Here is a 19,980-nt window from a genome sequence, read left to right as displayed (position 1 = left end):
CTTTTTAACTAAAGTTCTTGCATGGTCCATCTTTCTTCCTTTTCTTTCTACGTTGAAAAGAAAATGAGAAAAGATGAACGTGTAAGTTCAGCTAAAAAGAACAGGTCTTTTGAAGCACATTTAGGCTCGGGCATTAGCCGCCTTCGGCTCGACTCGGCTCACTCAGTGCGAATGAGCGCAACAACAAATATGTTCGTTCTTCTCGTGCGCTAGGACAGCTTTCGGCGCGTCGAACGCGAGCAAAACTTTTAGTTGCTGTTTCGTTTGCGCTCGATGCTGCCGAACGCAAGAAGGACGGACGTATCACGCTGTCGCACTGAGCCGAGTCGAGCCGAACGCGGCGTGCCCGGACTCAAAGTGCATCACTGCTGCATGAATGCATCAGATGCATTAATACTCTCAAGTTAAAACAGAATCACTGATTGACCAGTTTCATAACTACGGATGTTGTTAAACACGATTAAGGGTGCCGTGTAAATATAGTCAGTGAGTACGTTCAGCAGAAAAAGCACTTTTGCAATTGTTGTAAAATTCTTAAGATTGGTTTATACGTTTAGGACAAAATTCATGGACGTTACTTAAGATTTGACATAGCCTTAAGCGAGTATTTGAGATAATAAATCAATCAGAGAGAGTCGTATTGGCATCTTAAGACATTACTTGAGACATAGTTTTGAGATTAAGAACGTGCTGTGGATACTGGCCTTAAATCCAGTTAGAAACTAAGGGCAAGACCAATCATAATAAAGAATTTTACAACAGTTGCAAAGCTGTTTTTTTTCTGCAGCTAATGTACTGGAAAAAGTGCTAAGAATTCATTTACGGATCTCAGTAAGCAAGAAACACTTTGGAACATTTCAACAAAATCATATGTCACCATATGTTAGAAGCATCCTCAAAGTGCACCGAGTTAAATAAGCTAGACAAATAGCAAACAAAATAACAAAAATCTCTTGTGAGCATAATGTGCTGCTACGTCGCTTAAAGAATCGAAGTCATCCGATCGTGAATCCAAAATTAATCGCCTTGCTGCGAATCTAGCAACTCTCGCGGCGGAAGTCAAGCGATCAAGCAGGTCGAAGACAAAAGGGATCGGACAATAAACGCAAGCGCTCGAAAAGTAAACGCTCTAACGTGTATTAGCCGCATAGAATTTTTGGGGATCAAGCGCACGTGTGTAAAGGCACCGAAAAATACCGTATTCTTGCCCAAAATCTAAGGTCATCATGGCGGCAAATGCGATGGCAAATACGAGAGAATAGAGGCATCTGCCACCGCGGAGACGAGTGCGGCAGATCGAAACATCTCTGTTCGTCTCCGCATACGCGATTATGTAACAGGGAAAGTATTTCTCATAGATACTGGCGCGGAAATCTCGTTGTTTCCTTGTAGCTTAAATAAAATACCGAACAGTTTTAAATTGCACCCAGCAAAGGACACATTAATACATATGGGGAAGCGTTTCATATTCTTCATCTCGGCATACGTCCACTCACGTGAAACTTCTGCATAGCATCTGTTCCGTATGCAATAATAGGGGCTGACCTAATCCCGTTCTATGGTCTCTTACCGGATCTCAAAGATACTTATGCCCGGAACAATTCGTTTGCAGCAGGATTCGTCAATGCCGTATAATCCATTAGCGCGGTCTTGGAGGATCTGCGGCGACTATCAGCAGCTAAACGTGATTACGATACCAGAAAAATTCTCTGTACTGCATCTGCATGACTGCTCTTCCAATCTGCGTGGAAAAACAGTATTCTCCAAACTCGATCTCCATCAAGCTTACAACCAGATTTCCGTCACGCAAGAAGACATACTTAAGATGGCGGAGATCACACTCTTCGGGTTATTCGAATACAATTATATAATCAACAATCTTAGAAATGCATGTTAAACGTTTCAGCGATATATCTTTCGTGCGCTCGGTGATTTAGAATTTGTATTTGCATTTTTTATTGACGCCATACTTATAGCGTCAGCGTCTCCGAAGGAACACGAAAAGCACTTACGCATAGTTTTGCAACGTTTAAAGAAATTTCACTTGCGTCTTAATACTGAGAAATCCTAGTTCAGTAAACACGAGTTGGAATTCCTCGGTTTCGTAATTAACAGCAAAGATTGTAAGGCAACCCTGGCAAAAGTACGCGGCCATTCGCGACTTCCCCAGGCCGCATACGGGTTACGCCATTTCATCGGCCTCATAAAATTTAATTACAAACTTTTGTTACCCAATATATAACATATGAATTAATAAGAACTAAAGAGAAGAAAAGAGATTCTGTAATTAGATGCAATGCTCGAAAATTTTGGATTAGATCAATTTTTACTATTAAAAAACGAGTAATACAATGGGCTAATAATAATCTGGTGCAAGAAATGATTTTCGAAGACAGAAAAATTTTCAATTATTTTTCAATTATTTTTGAATAACACCAGAAACATTTGAAAAACTGTTGCAGATTGTTTCATCATGTACACAGAAACAATTTCTTATTTGTAAGCCAATTTCTGCTCGCATTCGCCTTGAAATCTGCTTGCGATATTTAATTTGTGCGCGCGCGCGTGTGCATGTACGTGTGTGTGTGTGTATGTATAATGTAACGCTGGAGCGCGAAAAACCAGCGTGAATTTATACTGGCGAAACGAAAACGGACATAAAGCCTGTGATTGGCCTAGTTCTTTTACGCCGGTACACCGTACACTGACTTCATGGGACTTCACCTTAAGCCTAAGCTATTTTTTCACAAGGACCTACTGCTCACACGTATTCCTCAAAGGCACCAGGCGTCCATTGAATCAACCATATACTGGACTATATCAAGTTTTTAGAGCATATCTCAGATAAGATCTTCGCTATCGAAGTCAACAGTAAACGTGTTAACATCGCTGGCTGTGTTCGAAAATAGATTTGGTTGGTATTAGGAAAGAAGATAAAGTTGGCAGTATTGGAAATTACCAATGCGTTTAGTCATGACTACTTACGTATCTCCTGTAATATTTCAAATAACTTTCTTCTTTGAAATCAATATATTTTTTATGCATCATTACTTTGGTCTCCGAGCGGGAAAAACAAAACGCAGCATTGGTAATTTCCAATACTGCCAACTTTATCTTCTTTCCCAACACCAACTAAATCTGTGTTCGAACGCAGCCACTGTCGACCGACTTAGGGCCACTTTCAGGAGGGGAATACTGTGGCATTGCACTCGCTCATCGTGGTGCGCGTTCTCTTTCCGTTTTCTCTTACCATTTTTCTTTGTGAACATAGTGACTATAGCTTTTATATTCTTTGACTCTACAAACACATGGACTGCTAGTCCCTTTTTGCTATGGGAAATGCATACTTTCGGTGTCGCCAAACTGAAGTTGACTGAAGATTGTAAGGCTCTGCCCCGAACACTAAAATTTTAATCAATGATATATTCTCCGTTTTTGTTGATGACCTCTTGCCATCTTTCCAACAATTTCATTATTCCGCTCTCATAGAAGGTCTGGGGTTTAGAGGCGAAAAACCGGTCGAGGTACGTTTTCACAGCTGTCTGATCAGCGAACGATTTCCCGTTGAGGGAGTTTTGCAGGGACCGGAACAAGTGTCAAGTAGTCGGATGGCGCAAGGTCTAGTGAATACGGTGGGTGGGACAAAACATCCCAGCCAAGTTGCACTAATTTTTGCTGAGTGATTGCGGTGTGGGGTCTGGCGTTGTCATGATGGAATATGACACCTTTGCGATTGACCAGTTCTGGACGTTTCTGTCGCAATGCTTGATTCAATTTCGTTAGCTGTGTGCAGTAGACCTTCGAATCGATCGTTTTTCCCTGAGGAAGCAACTCGTAAAACAGCACACCACGATGATCCCACCATATGGATAGCAAAATCTTCTTCGGATGCAAGCCGGCCTTCGGGGTGGCATTCGGCGGCTCGCCAGCGGTTCCCCATGATCTCTTGCGCACTATATTATCGTAGATGATCCACTTTTCGTCGCCAGTCACTATTCGTTTAAGAAACGGGTCGCTTTCGTGCCGATTCAGAAGTGAATTGCAGATGGACATGCGGTTGGCCAGGTTCTCCTCGGTCAGCTTGTGCGGCACCCAAACATCGAGGCGGGACACGTAGCCAAGCTGTTGCAAATGCCTTTGAACGGTTCCATAACCTATTTTAAGTGTCTCCGCAATCTCTCGCACCTTTAGCGTCCGGTCTTGCTCAATCAGTGCCTTGATATCATTCGAATCAACCTTGGTGGGCCGACCGCTGCGGGGTCCATCTTCAAGACTCGTATCTCCGGAACGAAATTTGGCAAACCATTTCTGAGCGGCACGTTCTGTTAAGGCATCGTCTCCGTATACGCCGCATATCTTTCGGTGGGCTTCCGCAGCTCGCTTGCCTTTCTTGAAGTAATAAAGTAAAATATGCCGAAAATGCATCTTATTCTCCGACATGTTCACAAGTCTGTAGCATAAACAAAACTAATGCCAATGAAACCAAATTTGACAGATGAAAAGAGCGGACTGTCACCTTTCCAAAACATATTTGGATTGCCCGATTAGGCAATCAGAACCGGAGATATTCGGAAAAAATTTGCACTACTAACAAAAACCGAATGAATATATGGATGCATTCAATATATTTCAAAGAAATAAATAAGATAATTATACAGCCCGGGAAGAAATGTTACATATAAATAATTGTATATAAAATATGTCATTTTTAAAATATATAATTATATATAATTATATTGGGTCATTTAAAAAGTATTCGCGGTTTTTTGTCACTAGATGTGTGTTGATGATCATATATTTAGTGACAAAGTATCCGCGGTTTTTTGTCACTAGATATATGTTGATGGTCATATATCTAGTGACAAAGTACAGCGGATACTTTTTAGATGACCCAATATATGAAACATTTTTTTTCCCGGAAGTTTAGCTACAACGGCTCAAAAATTAATAAAATTAGGCTTCTTCGACAAGATTTTGCACGACATGAATGAATCTGACAAAAAAAGTGTCTCTGCAAACCGAGATAATTGTTAAAATTAACAGACATTCAGATTAAGAAATCTATCACATCGATATATAGAGTTACACAAATTCTCTGTTTTAAAAACAAATTGTCTGCTCTAAAAATACAAATTTTCTGCTTCAAAAATAAATTATTTTCTATATATTATATTATAATTTTTGTTTTTACAGTAAGGAATTTATTCTCAGAGCAGAGAATGTGTCTTTTAAACAGAGAATTTATTTTTAAAGCAGAGAATTTGTGTAATTTGGAAGCAGAAAATACTTATTCTAAATCTGGTTGTTACATCTTTTGGTAAATTTTACTTGTTGGGTAAGTAGCAAGATGATTACCCAATCACATGCGCGGATTGCTAGATTTACCTAACAGGTAAAATTTACCAAATGGTGAAACAATCAGCCCCTAGCCTCACTTACATGGTCTCATATCCCTCTGCCATCGATGTGACGGATTTCCTAATATGAATAATTGTCAACTTTAACAATTAATATCTCGGACCATAGGGCAGAGTGACACTTTTTTGCCAGATTCGTTCACTTCGTGCAAAAATGTCATGATGGATGTTGTCGAATAAGGGTGCAGCCACAATAGAAGGAATAAGGAATAAAGATTTTAACCTATCAGATATCCGGACACAACGGAATACACTGTTTCTGATAGGTTGGAATCGTTATTACTTATTCCTTCTATTGTGGATGCATCTTAAGCCCAATTTTATCAACATCATAGGTGAGGAGACTAAACTTAATTACCCTAACCTCAATCCAGTTGTCATTGTTGTCAACTTTAATGCTTAATGTCTCGGTTCGCGGGATACAGCAATATTTATTTCTGTCAGATTCTTTCGTTTCATACAAAAACATGTCGAAAAAGTCTTATTGATTTTTTAAGTACAGTAGCAAAACTAAATGTACAATTACCATAAATAGTAATAAATATTTATGAACATTTATCATAAATATATATTCATAAATATTCTGTGCTGTCTAAGATCAGAGTTGTGAGGCAACTCAACTCAATAATTACTCTATCCGGTATCTAAATATTTTTAGTTGTAGTATTTTTATTGTAGATTTATTCATTTAGTAAGGCGAAGAAATAATACATAAAATACATGCGCATACAAATACAAAGCATGTACATGTGTTGCTGCATCTACTAGTCAACAGGTTTTCTAATCAAAAAAGTCGTCAACTTTAATGTTAAATAATTCGTTTCGAGAAACAAATCGCCACGATTTTTGCCAGATTCTTTTGTTTTGAATAAAAACACATCGAATGAGTAAATTTTTATTAAGTTTTGCAGTAGCTTGTTCGTATTCTAATAATTACTCTGAATTTTTAGTTTATATTCATAATTAATCTAATTAAAAACACTCACTTGACTCACTGTATTAACTGAACTTTTAAAGGAGATTGTACAGTTTCACTTGCATTTGTGCAAAATACAGTTTTCCGATGTACACATGCGTATCACTTTTTCAGGCTGCGTTCGGAAACGTTACCCGGGTGCTCCTGTGTTATGATGGCTGCGTTCAGCAGAACACAACAGTTTTGCAACCGTTTTATGATTCTCTGCTGAGATTGGACCATTCCTCTTGATCTAAAGAAGTGACCGTAAGAGATTTCTCTACTGTATCGGAACCACCGGAATCATGGCCGGAACGGTATAGAGATAATACAGAATTAACGGAATATCATGTCGATTGCAGGCTATATCGATTCGGCTATTGTTGATGGTTGAGAATTTGATAACTTCGAAGAAGAAAATTAATAATAATTCTTATTTTTCAATACAATATATTCTTGTTTTACATACACATAGTCCAACTATAATACCAGCAATTCTTTAAATAATTCCGATGTTATTCTGAAAAGTAATTGAAGAACTTCTCACAATCGATTTGCATTTCAAGGACTAAATTGTCACTTGTGCCACTTCATTCTTTGTGTAAACATTGACTATATCCAGAATTTTCGTTTTCTTGTATATTTCTGCTTACAATAAAACGTTATAAGCAAAATAAAATTTTCGCACACTCTTAAATATCGGAATAGCACGCCAACATTTCTTGCCTTTCGCAATAATTTTAACATTAGTAATAATACTACTTCTTCATTCATCGCTGTAAATTTATAAAAAAAATTTCTGAATATTCGTTTCAATTTTTAGATTCAACCAACTCAGCTGAACATGCTATTCCGTTCCGTAAAAATTTTCTCTACCCGTCCCATGTCGCCGAAACGCAATGGAATTTTAGTAACAAAATATATCTCACTCTTAATTCAGTATTTTTGAGTATTCAAAGTAATATTAAGCCGGTTCTACATTAGTTGCAAGCCGATCGCAAGTTTATTGCGACAGCCAATATGAAGCGTTGATTTCAAAATGCAAGCTTCAGATTATTATTATAGGTAAGATAATTGCACAAATTATGCATACTACTGCTTTAATCGCATTAAAATAACGAAATATCTGAAAAATTGACTGTGATTGATCAATTTTTAGCTTCTGACTTCTGATTTGTAACTAATGGCTTATTGTAGAAGGCCCATAAAAAAGAGATAGAAGTTACATTATACTTAGCTCATACTTAGCTTTTCATGCAGATATAATATAGACATACTATATTAGTGAATAATAGAATTATATTTTATGTGCATTATGATGTACTCATATTACAAAACATAAAATATATTTCTAATTCATATTCACGTACGTGTGTAGCTACTTCATGTCTTTTTGAAAATGGACGTGTAACAAAAAGGTGTACCGATCTTCTTTTTTCTACGTTAAAAAAATAAAAAAAGATATGTTTTTTTATGGTCAAATATACAGATAGTGATATATGCTTTTATATTTTCAATATCAGAATATACATACAACTAACATAAATTAAAGCTAACGAGAATCAAACGCAGATGATCAGACGTAACATCTTAAAAAGTTAATCAAATTATGAATTCTCTGATAAATTCTCATTTTATGTGTACAGATATACTCATTATATATATATATATATATATATATATATTAGGTGTTGGAATTAATTCGTAGCGTTTTACAAGTGATGGGAAGTACTTTCATTAATGTATTTTTTAATGCTCATGTGAAATAAATAACATTCTTTCATTAAAAACGCTACGAATTAATTCCAACACCTAATATATATATATATATATGTTATTTTATATATATGCATCAATAATTTACTAAATAAAATGTATGTAAAAGACAGAACAGTGTAATTAAAATAATTATCTTCATTTGTATTCATATGTAAATAATATGGTATGTTTCTTGTTTAAGAAGAAATTATTTCAACAAAATTGAAATAACTAATATCATATTTATTTTATTATTATTTTTCCTCTCAAAAGAAAAAACTTTAATCAGGGCACGTTTATTGATATGGGCCTGAGTAGTATCGATAATTCAGATCATTTCTATGGTTCAGCGACGCACTTTTCATGACAGCGCCGCTATCGGAATATCGCGAAACTAAAATACTGCTTAATTTCACGTTAATTTCACTCGTAATATACAAACGAAATTTTCGGATACACCTTTCTCTTATACTAAAACTCTTACCGCGTTTCTAAAAGCATAGGATTGTTCGTTTAAGTTTTCCACAATTCGCCAGCTACTTTTTATGAACGTGCAAGATCTGAAACTCTTATATGCAACACATATTGTGATGTGTTGACTACAGAAGCCGATAACAAAACTGTAAGTCTTTAATTTCTTTCGTTTTTCGTATTCAAATGTAGCTAGCGAATTGTGTTGTTGTCGATACTTTAATTGTGGAGAAGGATTTTTCAATCCATGAACACAGTTACGAGAAAGGTGTTTTTAATATTTAATGATAAAACAGGACACTCCAGCATCCCCTTAAATATCGATTTATCATCTTCAGCCTTGAAAAGTGAACGTTGCTATGTAGTTTACATCACTTTGTCAGAGGGCAGTAGTGCGCAACATTTTGCTGTTACAGGTTTTAGGCCGTCATATCTTCTGTCAGGTTTCTCTCTGCTGGCTATAAGCCGTCGTTTTGCCATTTGAAGTTCGGAGAGGTCCAACTACAGCGAAAAGTAGTTAGCAGACGACGCAGACGTGTTTCGTCCATAGAATCGGATGTAGTTAACCTTCTTAGCTACTTTCCTAACCTTTTTAGCTACTATCGACAGCAATCTATTTCGCAATGTTACTGATAAAATACTATTTAAACGCATTTTGAAACTCATTCTTAATTATCAATTTTAAGGAATTAAATGTATTAAAAAAAACGATTTTATATCAACGATTATAAATCCAGCGGTTAGCAATTTGTCGCTCCATGAAAAAGTAGCAGGACTTTAGCGGCTGATGTTTTGTCGACGCTTCTTTAGAGAGGAAACGTACCATAAATAGGGGTAGTCGCTCAATTGTAGCCAGCGTTTTCACACTGCGTGAAATTGCACCTTAAAGAAGAACAATGAGGGGTTCCGTACAATAAAAAGAACAGAGAACAGAAAATAAGAATTTCAACTTATCAGAAATTATGTATTGTGAAATACATAGTTTCTGATAGGTTGAAATTCTTATTCTATGTTTTCTGTTCCTTTTTGTGGAACCCCTCATTGAGCAGGATAGAAACATATTTCCTTTAGATGTTGTTCACAGCTCGACGTCCATATTTCTCTTCTATATTTACTATAAGTTCTATGGTGCTATCAAGTTGAGTCTCCTTATCTCTTACTTCGTGGCGGTGAATTGACAGTGACGGACTTTCAGTGAATTTAGCTTGGAGTTAAATAGATATTCCGAAATCTAAGATGAACGCTGTGAAAGACGAAGATGATTTTTGGAACAGCAGCGAGAGGCGGTCGTTCTGCTTTGAGAACGAAGTTATGATTGTAACGAATTGTAAATTGTGAATTCTCTGAGCGGCAAGTATTTGAGAATCAAATTGCAGGTGGATCAATTGAAGAGCGACACCCAGAAACTGTGGACCGGAATTTTTAATACATCAAATCTTGAAAATAGCCTTCAGTCTACTAATGATCTTCAAACTACAAAATCTCTTCTCTCAGTTATATCTGAAAAGACGCTTTCACGCAGTATGTCAAGAATATTTTTTAGAATTCTTCTAATGTCAATGACAAAGTGTTATTTGCGTTTTTGAGATGATTATTAACAAATATTCTTATTAGATATTTATTAACATTAAAAAATTATTTAGAAGCTAAAATTGCTTGTATAATTTAACAAGTAATATTACTATTCTGTGCATGAGTATATTTCAAGTCTGGAAAAACAATTCAGCGCATGGATTGTAGAATCAGAAATGTATATAAGTTCATACTAAATATAAATTAAAGCATTTAAAATCTGCTTTGATCAAAAATTGAAAATTGGAAATTCTTCATACTGAGTTAGTTATTCTGTCTTCAGTCCTATTTCAAATAGTTGTTGACAAAGTTTAAAATATTTTTGAGCATCTTGTAGTTTTAGACGCAGATAATAAATTCAAGAATAGCCATTCAAAAATAGGACATAAATATCTTGAAATTGATGTTGCGCAGCCAGACATCACCTTGAGAGAGATATTGCTCGGACAATCATATTCATTAGAACGATACAAGTCTCTCGCTAGCAAAACTGCTTTATTAGATGCTGCTATCTCAAATGGAGATGGAAATTCTATTTTAATAGTACGAATTTAAAATACTTATATAGCTAAAATAAATAATCTTGCAATAAATTAATTGTCAAGAAAAAAATTATGAATCTTGTTAATGCTCGGTTAACGTTGCAGATAATTTTATTTCTTATAAAAACTTTAAAACGATCATTAGTACAAAGATTATTAGTGGAGAGACCGGATGCAGTAAATGTATATATTTATTATCTGTTTATAAGGCTGCAAACAAGTGAAATAATTGATATTTTAACGTAAGTAATTTTTCTATAATATATTAGATACCGCGAAAAGTTCGTGTCGTTTTTTCCATAAACGTGTTAAAAAAAAACGACACAAGTTTTCCGCGGTACTAATACCTAATACAATTAATGATTTACTTCTCTTAATATTTGATATTTTACAGAATGTTAGATCATTCCTCAACTGCTGCTGTAAGTATTACTACAGATGTCATGCAATTTAAGTTGCAAATTTTATTTGCTGGTTGATTACAGATGAAGAATCTGCATATTATTATAAAAAACACAAAAGATCCAAATAGATTATGGCAAAAACTTCACAATTGTTACAAGGCACTGTTTACCATGTTACCTAATTGCAAAGAAACTATGTTTTTGGAATCTTATATTAAGTTGTTGGGTACGTTTATATTATCTCTCTTTTGCTATCATGAAAAAATTATATTATTTGTATCGTAAATTGTTAGAATGGCAATTGGCGATCAAACAAAAAAAGAGAGAGAATGATGAGGAACTTCCATTAAATTCTTCTATTCTGGAATCTCTATATTATGCATGTAAACATCATTGTAATACGCCGAATGATTTTGTCACGATATCACCCATGATGCTCTCTCGAGATCATAATATTTCTCCTAGACTATATCAGAAGGTTACTTTGCAAGTTAAAGCCGCCTGTGGTGGATGGGACGACATTGATCGTTTACTCTTAACAAAGGTTGCGTGTTTTATTTATGTAAATCAATTTTTATGTATTCCATCAGAATTATATCAATTATGTTTAGGGAATACTTGGTAATATAAAATTACAAACGCATTTGTATATAGAAGATGTTTTGAAAGTTTTATACAAATATAATGCTCCACATGCCGTTCTCGAAAAATATTTAAAATTTATCGACAATCTAGAGAAACGATTGGAATTGGCAAAAAAACTATCTTGTCATACAATAGTAATCGATGTACGTAGATAAATACTTTTCTAATTTCTAAGAAAGAAGATTATGAATAAAAGAATAATGATATAGGATAGTACTACATTTATGTGTATATGTTTCTAGATATTTGTTCAACAAGGAGATCGTATGGTACTGACGGATTACAAAGCAAAATTACAACCTCAATCTGAAGACTATTTTTATGCTGAGAGTGCTTTGCATTTACCAAATATTAAGTGGAAAAATTAAACATATTGCATTTATAATTATAAAAAATTTAAATTTTTTATTATATACTGGAATTGTACATTTAAAGTATCATTTCTAATGTGTTGGATTACTTCCCTGATAAAAATAGTTGATAGAGAACAATAGAAAAATCCTATTGTTTTGTATAAGAATCTGGTTCGTGAATTCACTACTTTAAATTAAATCTTGCAAGAATCTTACACAAATTCTATAGAATCCAATAAATACGATAAGATTCATATCCGAGCAATCGTAATGCTCGCGAAATTAATGGTAGAAAATGATATAAACATTAGAAAATGATACAAATGGATAGAGATCCTATCATTCTCGCAATCGTTCCCTATCAATTTTTCATACCAGAATTGGCGCTTACAACGTTTGCAAGTATGATTTAGCATTGTTTAACTTTTGATAAACCATAAGGATGAAATGATTTCATAAGTGTTGCAAGCGCCAAATGAAACATACCTTCATGTCCATGAAATGCTACATTGTGATTATGTAATTTCAATGGCATAAGGTTAAATTCCACAGAATTTCATGTATCATTTATATAAAATATTACCTTTTTAAAAAAGATAAAAACAGTCACTAAGAACATATGTACTTATCGAATAGAACCTAAGAAATTACATTACGTATCTTTTTCCAATCCAAGAAGTAATAATTTGTTGTTCAAAAATATTCTTATTGAAAGTCTTTTTATGCCAATCCAAGTAATGGCAGCTTTAATTCTTTGTTAAAAATTATTATTCCTCGAAAAAATTATTCTACCAAATTAAAACCTAGTAATACAGTCTTAACTAACCAAATTAAATTCTATCAAATTAAAAAGTAAAAAATGTCCAAATGCCATCTTCGTTATTTACTTAACTTTAATGATATGTATCATTTGTATAAAAGATTTGATTTCAACCTGAAAAATTACATGTAACATTTAGATATTCGGGTAATTATTTAGAATATCCCCCTCCCCCACCTAAAATCTTAATAAAAATATACTCATTCGACGCGTTCTCACTCAAAACAAAAGAATCTGATAGAGAAACACAGTGGTCGGGCCTCGTGAATCGAGTTATTAGGGACCCCGCACAATAAAAGGAATAGGGAACAAAGAACAGAGAATAAGAATTTCAACCTATCAGAAATCATCTGCGTATTGTAAAATACGCAGTTCGAGACTTTAGAGGTTAACATATCTGTCATCCCGATTCGATACAACACTATGTATACGTTTTGCTTTAATTGCACATAATTCACTGCTTCAAAAACACAAATTCATTGCTTTAAAAACACAAATTCATTGCTTTAAAAACATAAATACACTGCTTTAAAAACAAATTCACTGTTATAAAAACATAAATTCATTATATTAGAAATGAATTAAATTCATTATATTACAAAGCAGTGAATTTTGTTTTTAAAGGTGCTACTCGTATTTCATTTGTGCGTTTTTGTCGTACGACAAATGTGTAGTACAGAATAGAGATTCTCGGATTCCTCTATCCCATTGCCAATTAACAGGCTTGAAAAATTTCTTCTTCTAAATTTGATTGGCTCTGGGCCTATATTCTATAACTGTTTTATACGCCTATCGACAGTTGTTGCGCAGCTTTTTCACTATATAAAACATCTGCGCAACAATCGACAACTATCAATAGGCGTATAAAAACAGCTACAGAATCGTGCCCTGGGGGTCAATCATTGTATTTTCACGTGAAACTTTCCACATTTCACTTTTCACTTTTCACTTTTCATTTTTCACTCGTCGAGATTTCACGTGAAACTTTTCATGTATAGCAAGTGCATATGCAATATTGTATGAACGATTGAGCAATCCATATAATCTATAACCTATAACAACAGAAAGAAAAATAATAATGAATGTGACTGTGAAACAAAAAGAAATGTTATTAAATTATTTAAAACGCAATGGGTGAGAGAAGTGGACGAAGAAAGGAAGAAAATGGAGGAGAGAGGAAGTTAAGGAATGAGGGGAGGGATTATGAGGGAAGAGGAGAGGAGGGGATAAGAGGGAGAAGGGGTGAGAGAAACTCTGCGGGGAGGATTAATGAGTTGTAGATTTTGAGAATGGAAGAATGATATTGAGATATTACAGCGGAAGTGGAGGTCCAGGCGTAGGGAGGGGGAGGGAGGGAGGGAGAAGAGAGAGAAAGAGAGAGAGAGAGAGAGAGAGAGATACTTTGAAGTAGGTACATAAATAGGTAAGTTAATGTAAGATAGGTTAGAAGAAGAGTGCATGTATATAATTGTATAATTGTTATTGTATATATTTGTAATCTCAAGGGAATGCAATAAAGATCTAACTAACATACATATACATATATATAAATATATATAATATATTTCTATATATGTAAAATATGTAAAATATATTACATAGGCGACTAATGAACTTATTTACTGGTAACCGGTATGTTACTGAAGCTACATTGGATGCGCATGCGTCTGACACCCATCTAACAACACTGCTTTCCATGCAGTTCTTCGTGCTCTCTCTCTCTCTCTCTCTCTCTCTCTCTCTCAATTTAAAGGAGGGTCTCCCCTTAAAGCTATATTCAGATTCCCATCCGAGTGCTACCTAGGTATCATTCTATTCTTGTTATTTACCGAACATTGAACAAGGATGACATGACACTCAGAGAATACCCGGGTGGGAATCTGAACACGAGCCAAAGGATAACAAAGATAATATGTTAGAGATCACGAGATTCATATATGAATCTCAAAATTCTTAACAGTGACTAACACTGAAGTTGACAAACAACAATATCATATCGCTCCCTACTTGAAAATAACAGCAACGTAAATAACATGTTCTCTGAATAAATGTTTGTTAAGTGTCATATCCTTAACTTAATTCTAAGATTTTTCCTTTGCGAAAATTTTGTCTGAAACTTAGTTTTTAAATTACAAGAAGAAATAGTGTATCACGGGCAATGTAGAGGAGACGGGCAGGAGCAGTGCTCACAGTCAGATGCGAGTGCTTTACGCGCGGGACGCATACTGACCGAATGCATTCGCATGTTTATAAAAACACGTTTCTTTTTATTTTTCTCCTTTACTATACAAGTCTACTACTTTTTGTCTTTCACATACTTTAAATATGCTAATTTCGTTAAATTATACATTAAAATGATGAAATTAAAATGAACATTGAACCTTTGAGTATTGGATTGTTTTTTAATTACATTGGTTAAATTGTTAGAGAAATGTTGTAAAAAAACGAAATTAGACAATAATTAACAATAATTAACGTGCAATAAACATCATAAGACTTTTATTGACATACAAATCAAACAATTATATCAGTACGAATTCTAAGAACGTTTCTTACAATTCGATGTACTAAAATACTTGTTGTAGATTTAATTGTATGTTAATAGGCGTTATAATACTTGTACTATGCAACTATTGTTCAATTTCTCACTTTTATAAAAATTTCTCTAACAATTTTATTTGCGTTATCACGCTCGTAGCATTTATTACATTCTTATGAGAAATTTTATGAGAAACGCGATCGCGTTTCTTAGCATTCAAAAAGTTATGAATGTTTAAAAAAAAAACATAAAAAACATAACAAATATACTTTAAAAGCTTATTATTATCTTAATTATTAAATTATTATTACTTTGTAGATGTTCAATGATTCCATTTTGCTCTTGTTTCTTGAAACAATCGGAGAATTCATCATAATAATGCTCGACATAACGGTGTAATTTACTTTCTTCACTCAATATTAATCACCTTTTAAGTACGTAGCAAGTCACACGTTTTCACGATGAGATTCTTCTTTTATAAATTGTATTACGTTTCAACTTATTGACTCTTCGATTACACTCACTTGATAAAACGAAAAATTTATTAACCAATTTATAAATTAATCACAAATGATTGATCACTTGGCGATTGAAAATCACACACGAAGGAAGAAACACGTTTGTAAGTCCGTATACAACACAACATGTGTTTACGTGCGGCAAGCAGCTAACTAAAGTGATGCATGAATTGCACTCACTGCCCAGCAAACGAGAATAGATTGAAATGAATTGAAATGGATTCAGATTTTCAGAAACATTGATTCACGAATGTTAAAATGAATGCTTTTCAATCCTGAATGCATTTTTATTCATTTATAGAAATTGCATATCTCTATGCCTTTCAATCTAAAAATAATATTAGCTTTTTTTGTGCAACACAACATACATTGTGAATACTGTTCAATTCAAAATTTTGAATAGGAAATATAATCCAATTGCATCCAATTAAATCCAATTAAATCCAAAAAAAGTATCGCTATTTAAAATACGCATTCGGATAGAAAAAAATTTCAATCCATTTTAATCCATTCTCGTTTGCTGAGTGTACCCATAATCACGAAAGTCAGTCAGCTGCTTGCCACATGTAAACACATATTGTGTTGTATACGGACTTACAGATGTGTTTCTTCCTTCGTGTGATTTTCAATTACCGAATAATCAATTGTTTGTGATTGTCAGTGATTAATTAAATCGGTTATTATATACCCAGCAAACAAGAATGGATTAAAATTTTTTAAAACAGATTAAAATTTTTTTAATGCGTACTTTAAATCCATGAAAATGGATTGAATGGATTGAAATGGATTAGATCCGAGCTGACACTAGTTTAATATTCGAAAAAAAAATACATTCATATTTAATGGTTACAAATTTTATTCCTGAGACATTTAGTAAAGTCGCCTAATATGAGATATCTTTTTTTAAAGTCTTGTAATTTATTTAATTTGCAACCTTAACTCCTATTTTCGTGTCAATTTTATGAGAAATATATTCAAGATTTATCTAAAGTTAGCGATCGATAGTAGCTATACTTTGTTGTATGTGAAATTTTTTATCGAAAGTGTTGATTTTGCTCATTCAAAAAATGGATTCCTAATATGAGATACAAGAGTTTTCTTGTATGAGGTGATATCTCATAACAAAAAACTAAGAAAAAAATAAAGATAAACTTTTTATACATGCGTTTATTATATTATACAAATAGGAACAAAGAATTTGAATGTTATACATAATAATTATATAATTTTTGATGTGTGAGTAATCTTAACAATAGAATCGTCATTTTTAACATTTCGTTCAATAATATGCTTTGAGATATTGAATCGTTTAGATGCTCTCATATAGCTAGGAAAACCTTGAGTATCTCATATTACGACTTCCATACCTTGCGATTTCATAATCTCCAAATTTAATCTTTATAATTAAATAAATCATTATATCACGTGTTTTCGTATTAATATAACTTTACTCTATCACTGTATACAGACTTTATTACATACAAATTTATACAAATATTTATTTATTATATAATAAAACAAGATTTGAAGACTAACCTCAATAAAATCCGACAACATCCAATTTCAACAATCTTTTTTCATAACTACTACGCATGATCTAATAATGAGTTTTCTACTAAATATGTTTCGCTCTATGAGTAACAAGTTCATAATAAAATCAATCACATGCGCTTATTAGTTTAGCGGAAATTCTGCTATCTCATATTGGGAACCTATCCCATAATAAACGACCTTACCCTAATAATTATACCTGAAATTAATTATTTCAAATTAATATTAAAAAACCTTAGTGGGATTCGAACCTGGGACCTCTGGATTACATAAATCTTCTACGATACCCGTTATATCACTTCTTCAATTGGTAAATGTATTCATTCTCTACTTTAATTACAACCAACTAAACTAGCAATAAAATTATATAAATATAATAAAAATATCATCATTTAACAGATATAGTAAAATATAAACAATTTACATTACTATGAGACAACATTGGGTAAATGTCGAATAATCTAATCTCGTTTGGCCATGTCGCGCGTCGTGATTGGCCTAATGTTCAGGTCGTGTTTGATTTGGTTTGCAAGTGTTCACATCGATCATTCATTTTATTTTTAATCAAAGAGAAACAAAAGAAAGCTGGATTATTTTTACGTTATAACTTTTTTGAACTTAGTTAGATTAAAACGAAAAATTTCCTACTTATAATTTTGAATAATTTAAATAATATTTATGGTCCATTTTTAAATAAAAAACTTTTTTTATTAATTGAGTTGAAAAACTGCATTTCATATTCAGAATTTTGAATTGAGCAGTATTCACAATGTACAGAAATGGTTAATAATATTTTTAAATTCAACTGAATTAAAAAAACTATATTTCCTATTCACAATTTTGAATTTGAAGCAGTATTCACGATGCAAAAAATGCTAATATTATTTTTAGATCGAAAGGTATAGAGATGTGCTCTATACAATTCTTATAAATGACTAAAAATGCATTCAGGATTAAAAAGGTTTCCCGATCATCTTCCCATTCACCCTTTTTATTTTCCTGCGTACCTTCTCCCATTCCGGAACCTGCTTCCCCGCGCTGTATGACACTTTAACCTTACGAATTTTCCCTGCATCCTTCTATTAACATCCGATTCATTCGCTGTTTCAATCCCCCTGGATTTTTCCCCAGAGGAACTTCTTCTCCGATGAACTCCACAGATACCATGGAGTTCCTAGAAGAAATTCCTCCTTCACCACCGAGATTCTATTTCTGCATTCAAGAGAGTGACTCATTTGAGTCACTCATTAGTCAATTCCCGCGGACTACCGAACCTATTCCCGAGGGGATTTTCACGATCGGGTCCTATTATTTTGAACCATAAGAAATCCGACGTGGAATTATCGACCAACCTTTTCGTTCCCGCGCGTATTCCCGTATTTATTCTGAATTTCGCCTATCCATATTTAGTTCCGGTGGAATTCTTCAATCTTTTTCCTCCTTCCTCCGCTACTATATACGAGATATAGAGATATAGACTTAAAAACAAAAACAAAACTGTTTATATGTAACCTTTTTCTTTATTTTTTGTAATTGTATTGTAATTCTATTGAATTATAATGCATTAAATTTAGATTAGTAATACTTAGTAATAATAAACGATGTTATTAAATTTTTATCTCTCTCTCATTCTCTAAATTTTAAAATCCTGAGACCTCGTAGTCGTTAGCTTTACCTTTTCAGGAGTCGCACGTGGTCCAGTCCCGAGTTAAAAGGATTAGATTCTTTGACTCGAAATTTGGATCGACGATCACACCGCTCGTAGGGAACAGATGTCATAGCGTCCTTGCAGGACGTTGATCTATATTCCGAAGCGAGCACAAAGTGCGTTCGACTCGCGGTACTTGCCTCTGTGCGGATACCTACGAGATAAGAGTCTATCCTTGTAAGTATCCTCACCATTTCCGCTCCTTTTCTCTCCAATAGGATCATAAATTTAAAATTTTCAAAGGTTTGGACATAACACAATCAACTATTGATTAATTATTCGAGATAGTTGAAAATATCGGCTTTTTAGCTTATTACGATACTAGGAGACCCAGCCCCAACGACTTTGACCTCGACATATATTGTCAAGGTCATGATCCCGAGTGATTTCCAATAGGTTTTAACTATCGCTCGTTATTCGTCATTAACAAAAAAAGTTTGAAAAAATAATATTTTATTTCTGCTATATGCAATATTTCTGCAATATTAAAAACTATTCTATACTCTCCTTTACTTACGTAATAACTTTCCACGCGAAAGGAGTTTTACCCCATTTCCCCCATACCAAAAGGCTTTCGATTTTCCACGCGAAGCGAATTTTATCTCGTCTCTCTTTTTACCAAAGGGAGCGCGACTTTCTACGGGAAATGAGTTTCACCTCACTCCTTCCCCTCTGCCGAGGGGTACACGACTTTCTACACAAAGTGAGTTAGACCGACTTTTTATGT

The 19,980-nt window shown here is 33.8% G+C and overlaps 2 protein-coding genes and 1 pseudogene across 6 annotated transcripts in view; 1 reads left to right on the top strand and 2 right to left on the bottom strand.

Moving 5' to 3' along the window:
• Positions 1-19,980, bottom strand: part of Pfas (phosphoribosylformylglycinamidine synthase) — a 241,992-nt gene that overhangs the window by 26,533 nt on the left and 195,479 nt on the right. Inside the window, exon 1 of one of the 2 annotated variants that reach the window (XM_011070956.2) lies at positions 6,404-7,011. The exons of the other annotated variant lie outside the window; for it this stretch is intronic. The gene's annotated coding sequence lies outside the window, so the exon portion shown is untranslated. Of the gene's footprint in view, positions 1-6,403; positions 7,012-19,980 lie in introns of those variants that run through there. 2 annotated transcript variants of the gene reach the window in all.
• On the bottom strand, positions 3,547-4,440 carry LOC147906546 (histone-lysine N-methyltransferase SETMAR pseudogene; annotated as a pseudogene).
• On the top strand, positions 9,649-12,159 carry LOC105155061 (spermatogenesis-defective protein 39 homolog). Of its 4 annotated transcripts, none has more exons than XM_011070952.2 (9): positions 9,660-9,918; positions 9,978-10,122; positions 10,517-10,716; positions 10,821-10,957; positions 11,110-11,137; positions 11,201-11,345; positions 11,413-11,663; positions 11,731-11,907; positions 12,007-12,159. In XM_011070952.2, exons 1-9 carry the CDS (start codon positions 9,838-9,840, stop codon positions 12,130-12,132), a joined length of 1,290 nt encoding a protein of 429 aa, XP_011069254.1. In that variant the 5' UTR covers positions 9,660-9,837; the 3' UTR covers positions 12,133-12,159. The 4 variants fall into 4 exon arrangements, with proteins under 4 accessions (XP_011069257.1, XP_011069254.1, XP_011069253.1 ...); XM_011070951.2 differs by having other exon boundaries at positions 9,670-9,918; positions 10,511-10,716; XM_011070954.2 differs by having other exon boundaries at positions 9,672-9,909; positions 10,511-10,716.

This window comes from Acromyrmex echinatior, unplaced genomic scaffold, assembly GCF_024713525.1.
Source record: "Acromyrmex echinatior isolate Ae372 unplaced genomic scaffold, ASM2471352v2 Scaffold21, whole genome shotgun sequence".
NCBI classification, from domain to species: Eukaryota; Metazoa; Arthropoda; class Insecta; order Hymenoptera; family Formicidae; genus Acromyrmex; species Acromyrmex echinatior.
The sequence above is the reverse complement of the archived record's forward strand: the minus strand, read 5'-3'. Positions and strand labels throughout refer to the sequence as shown.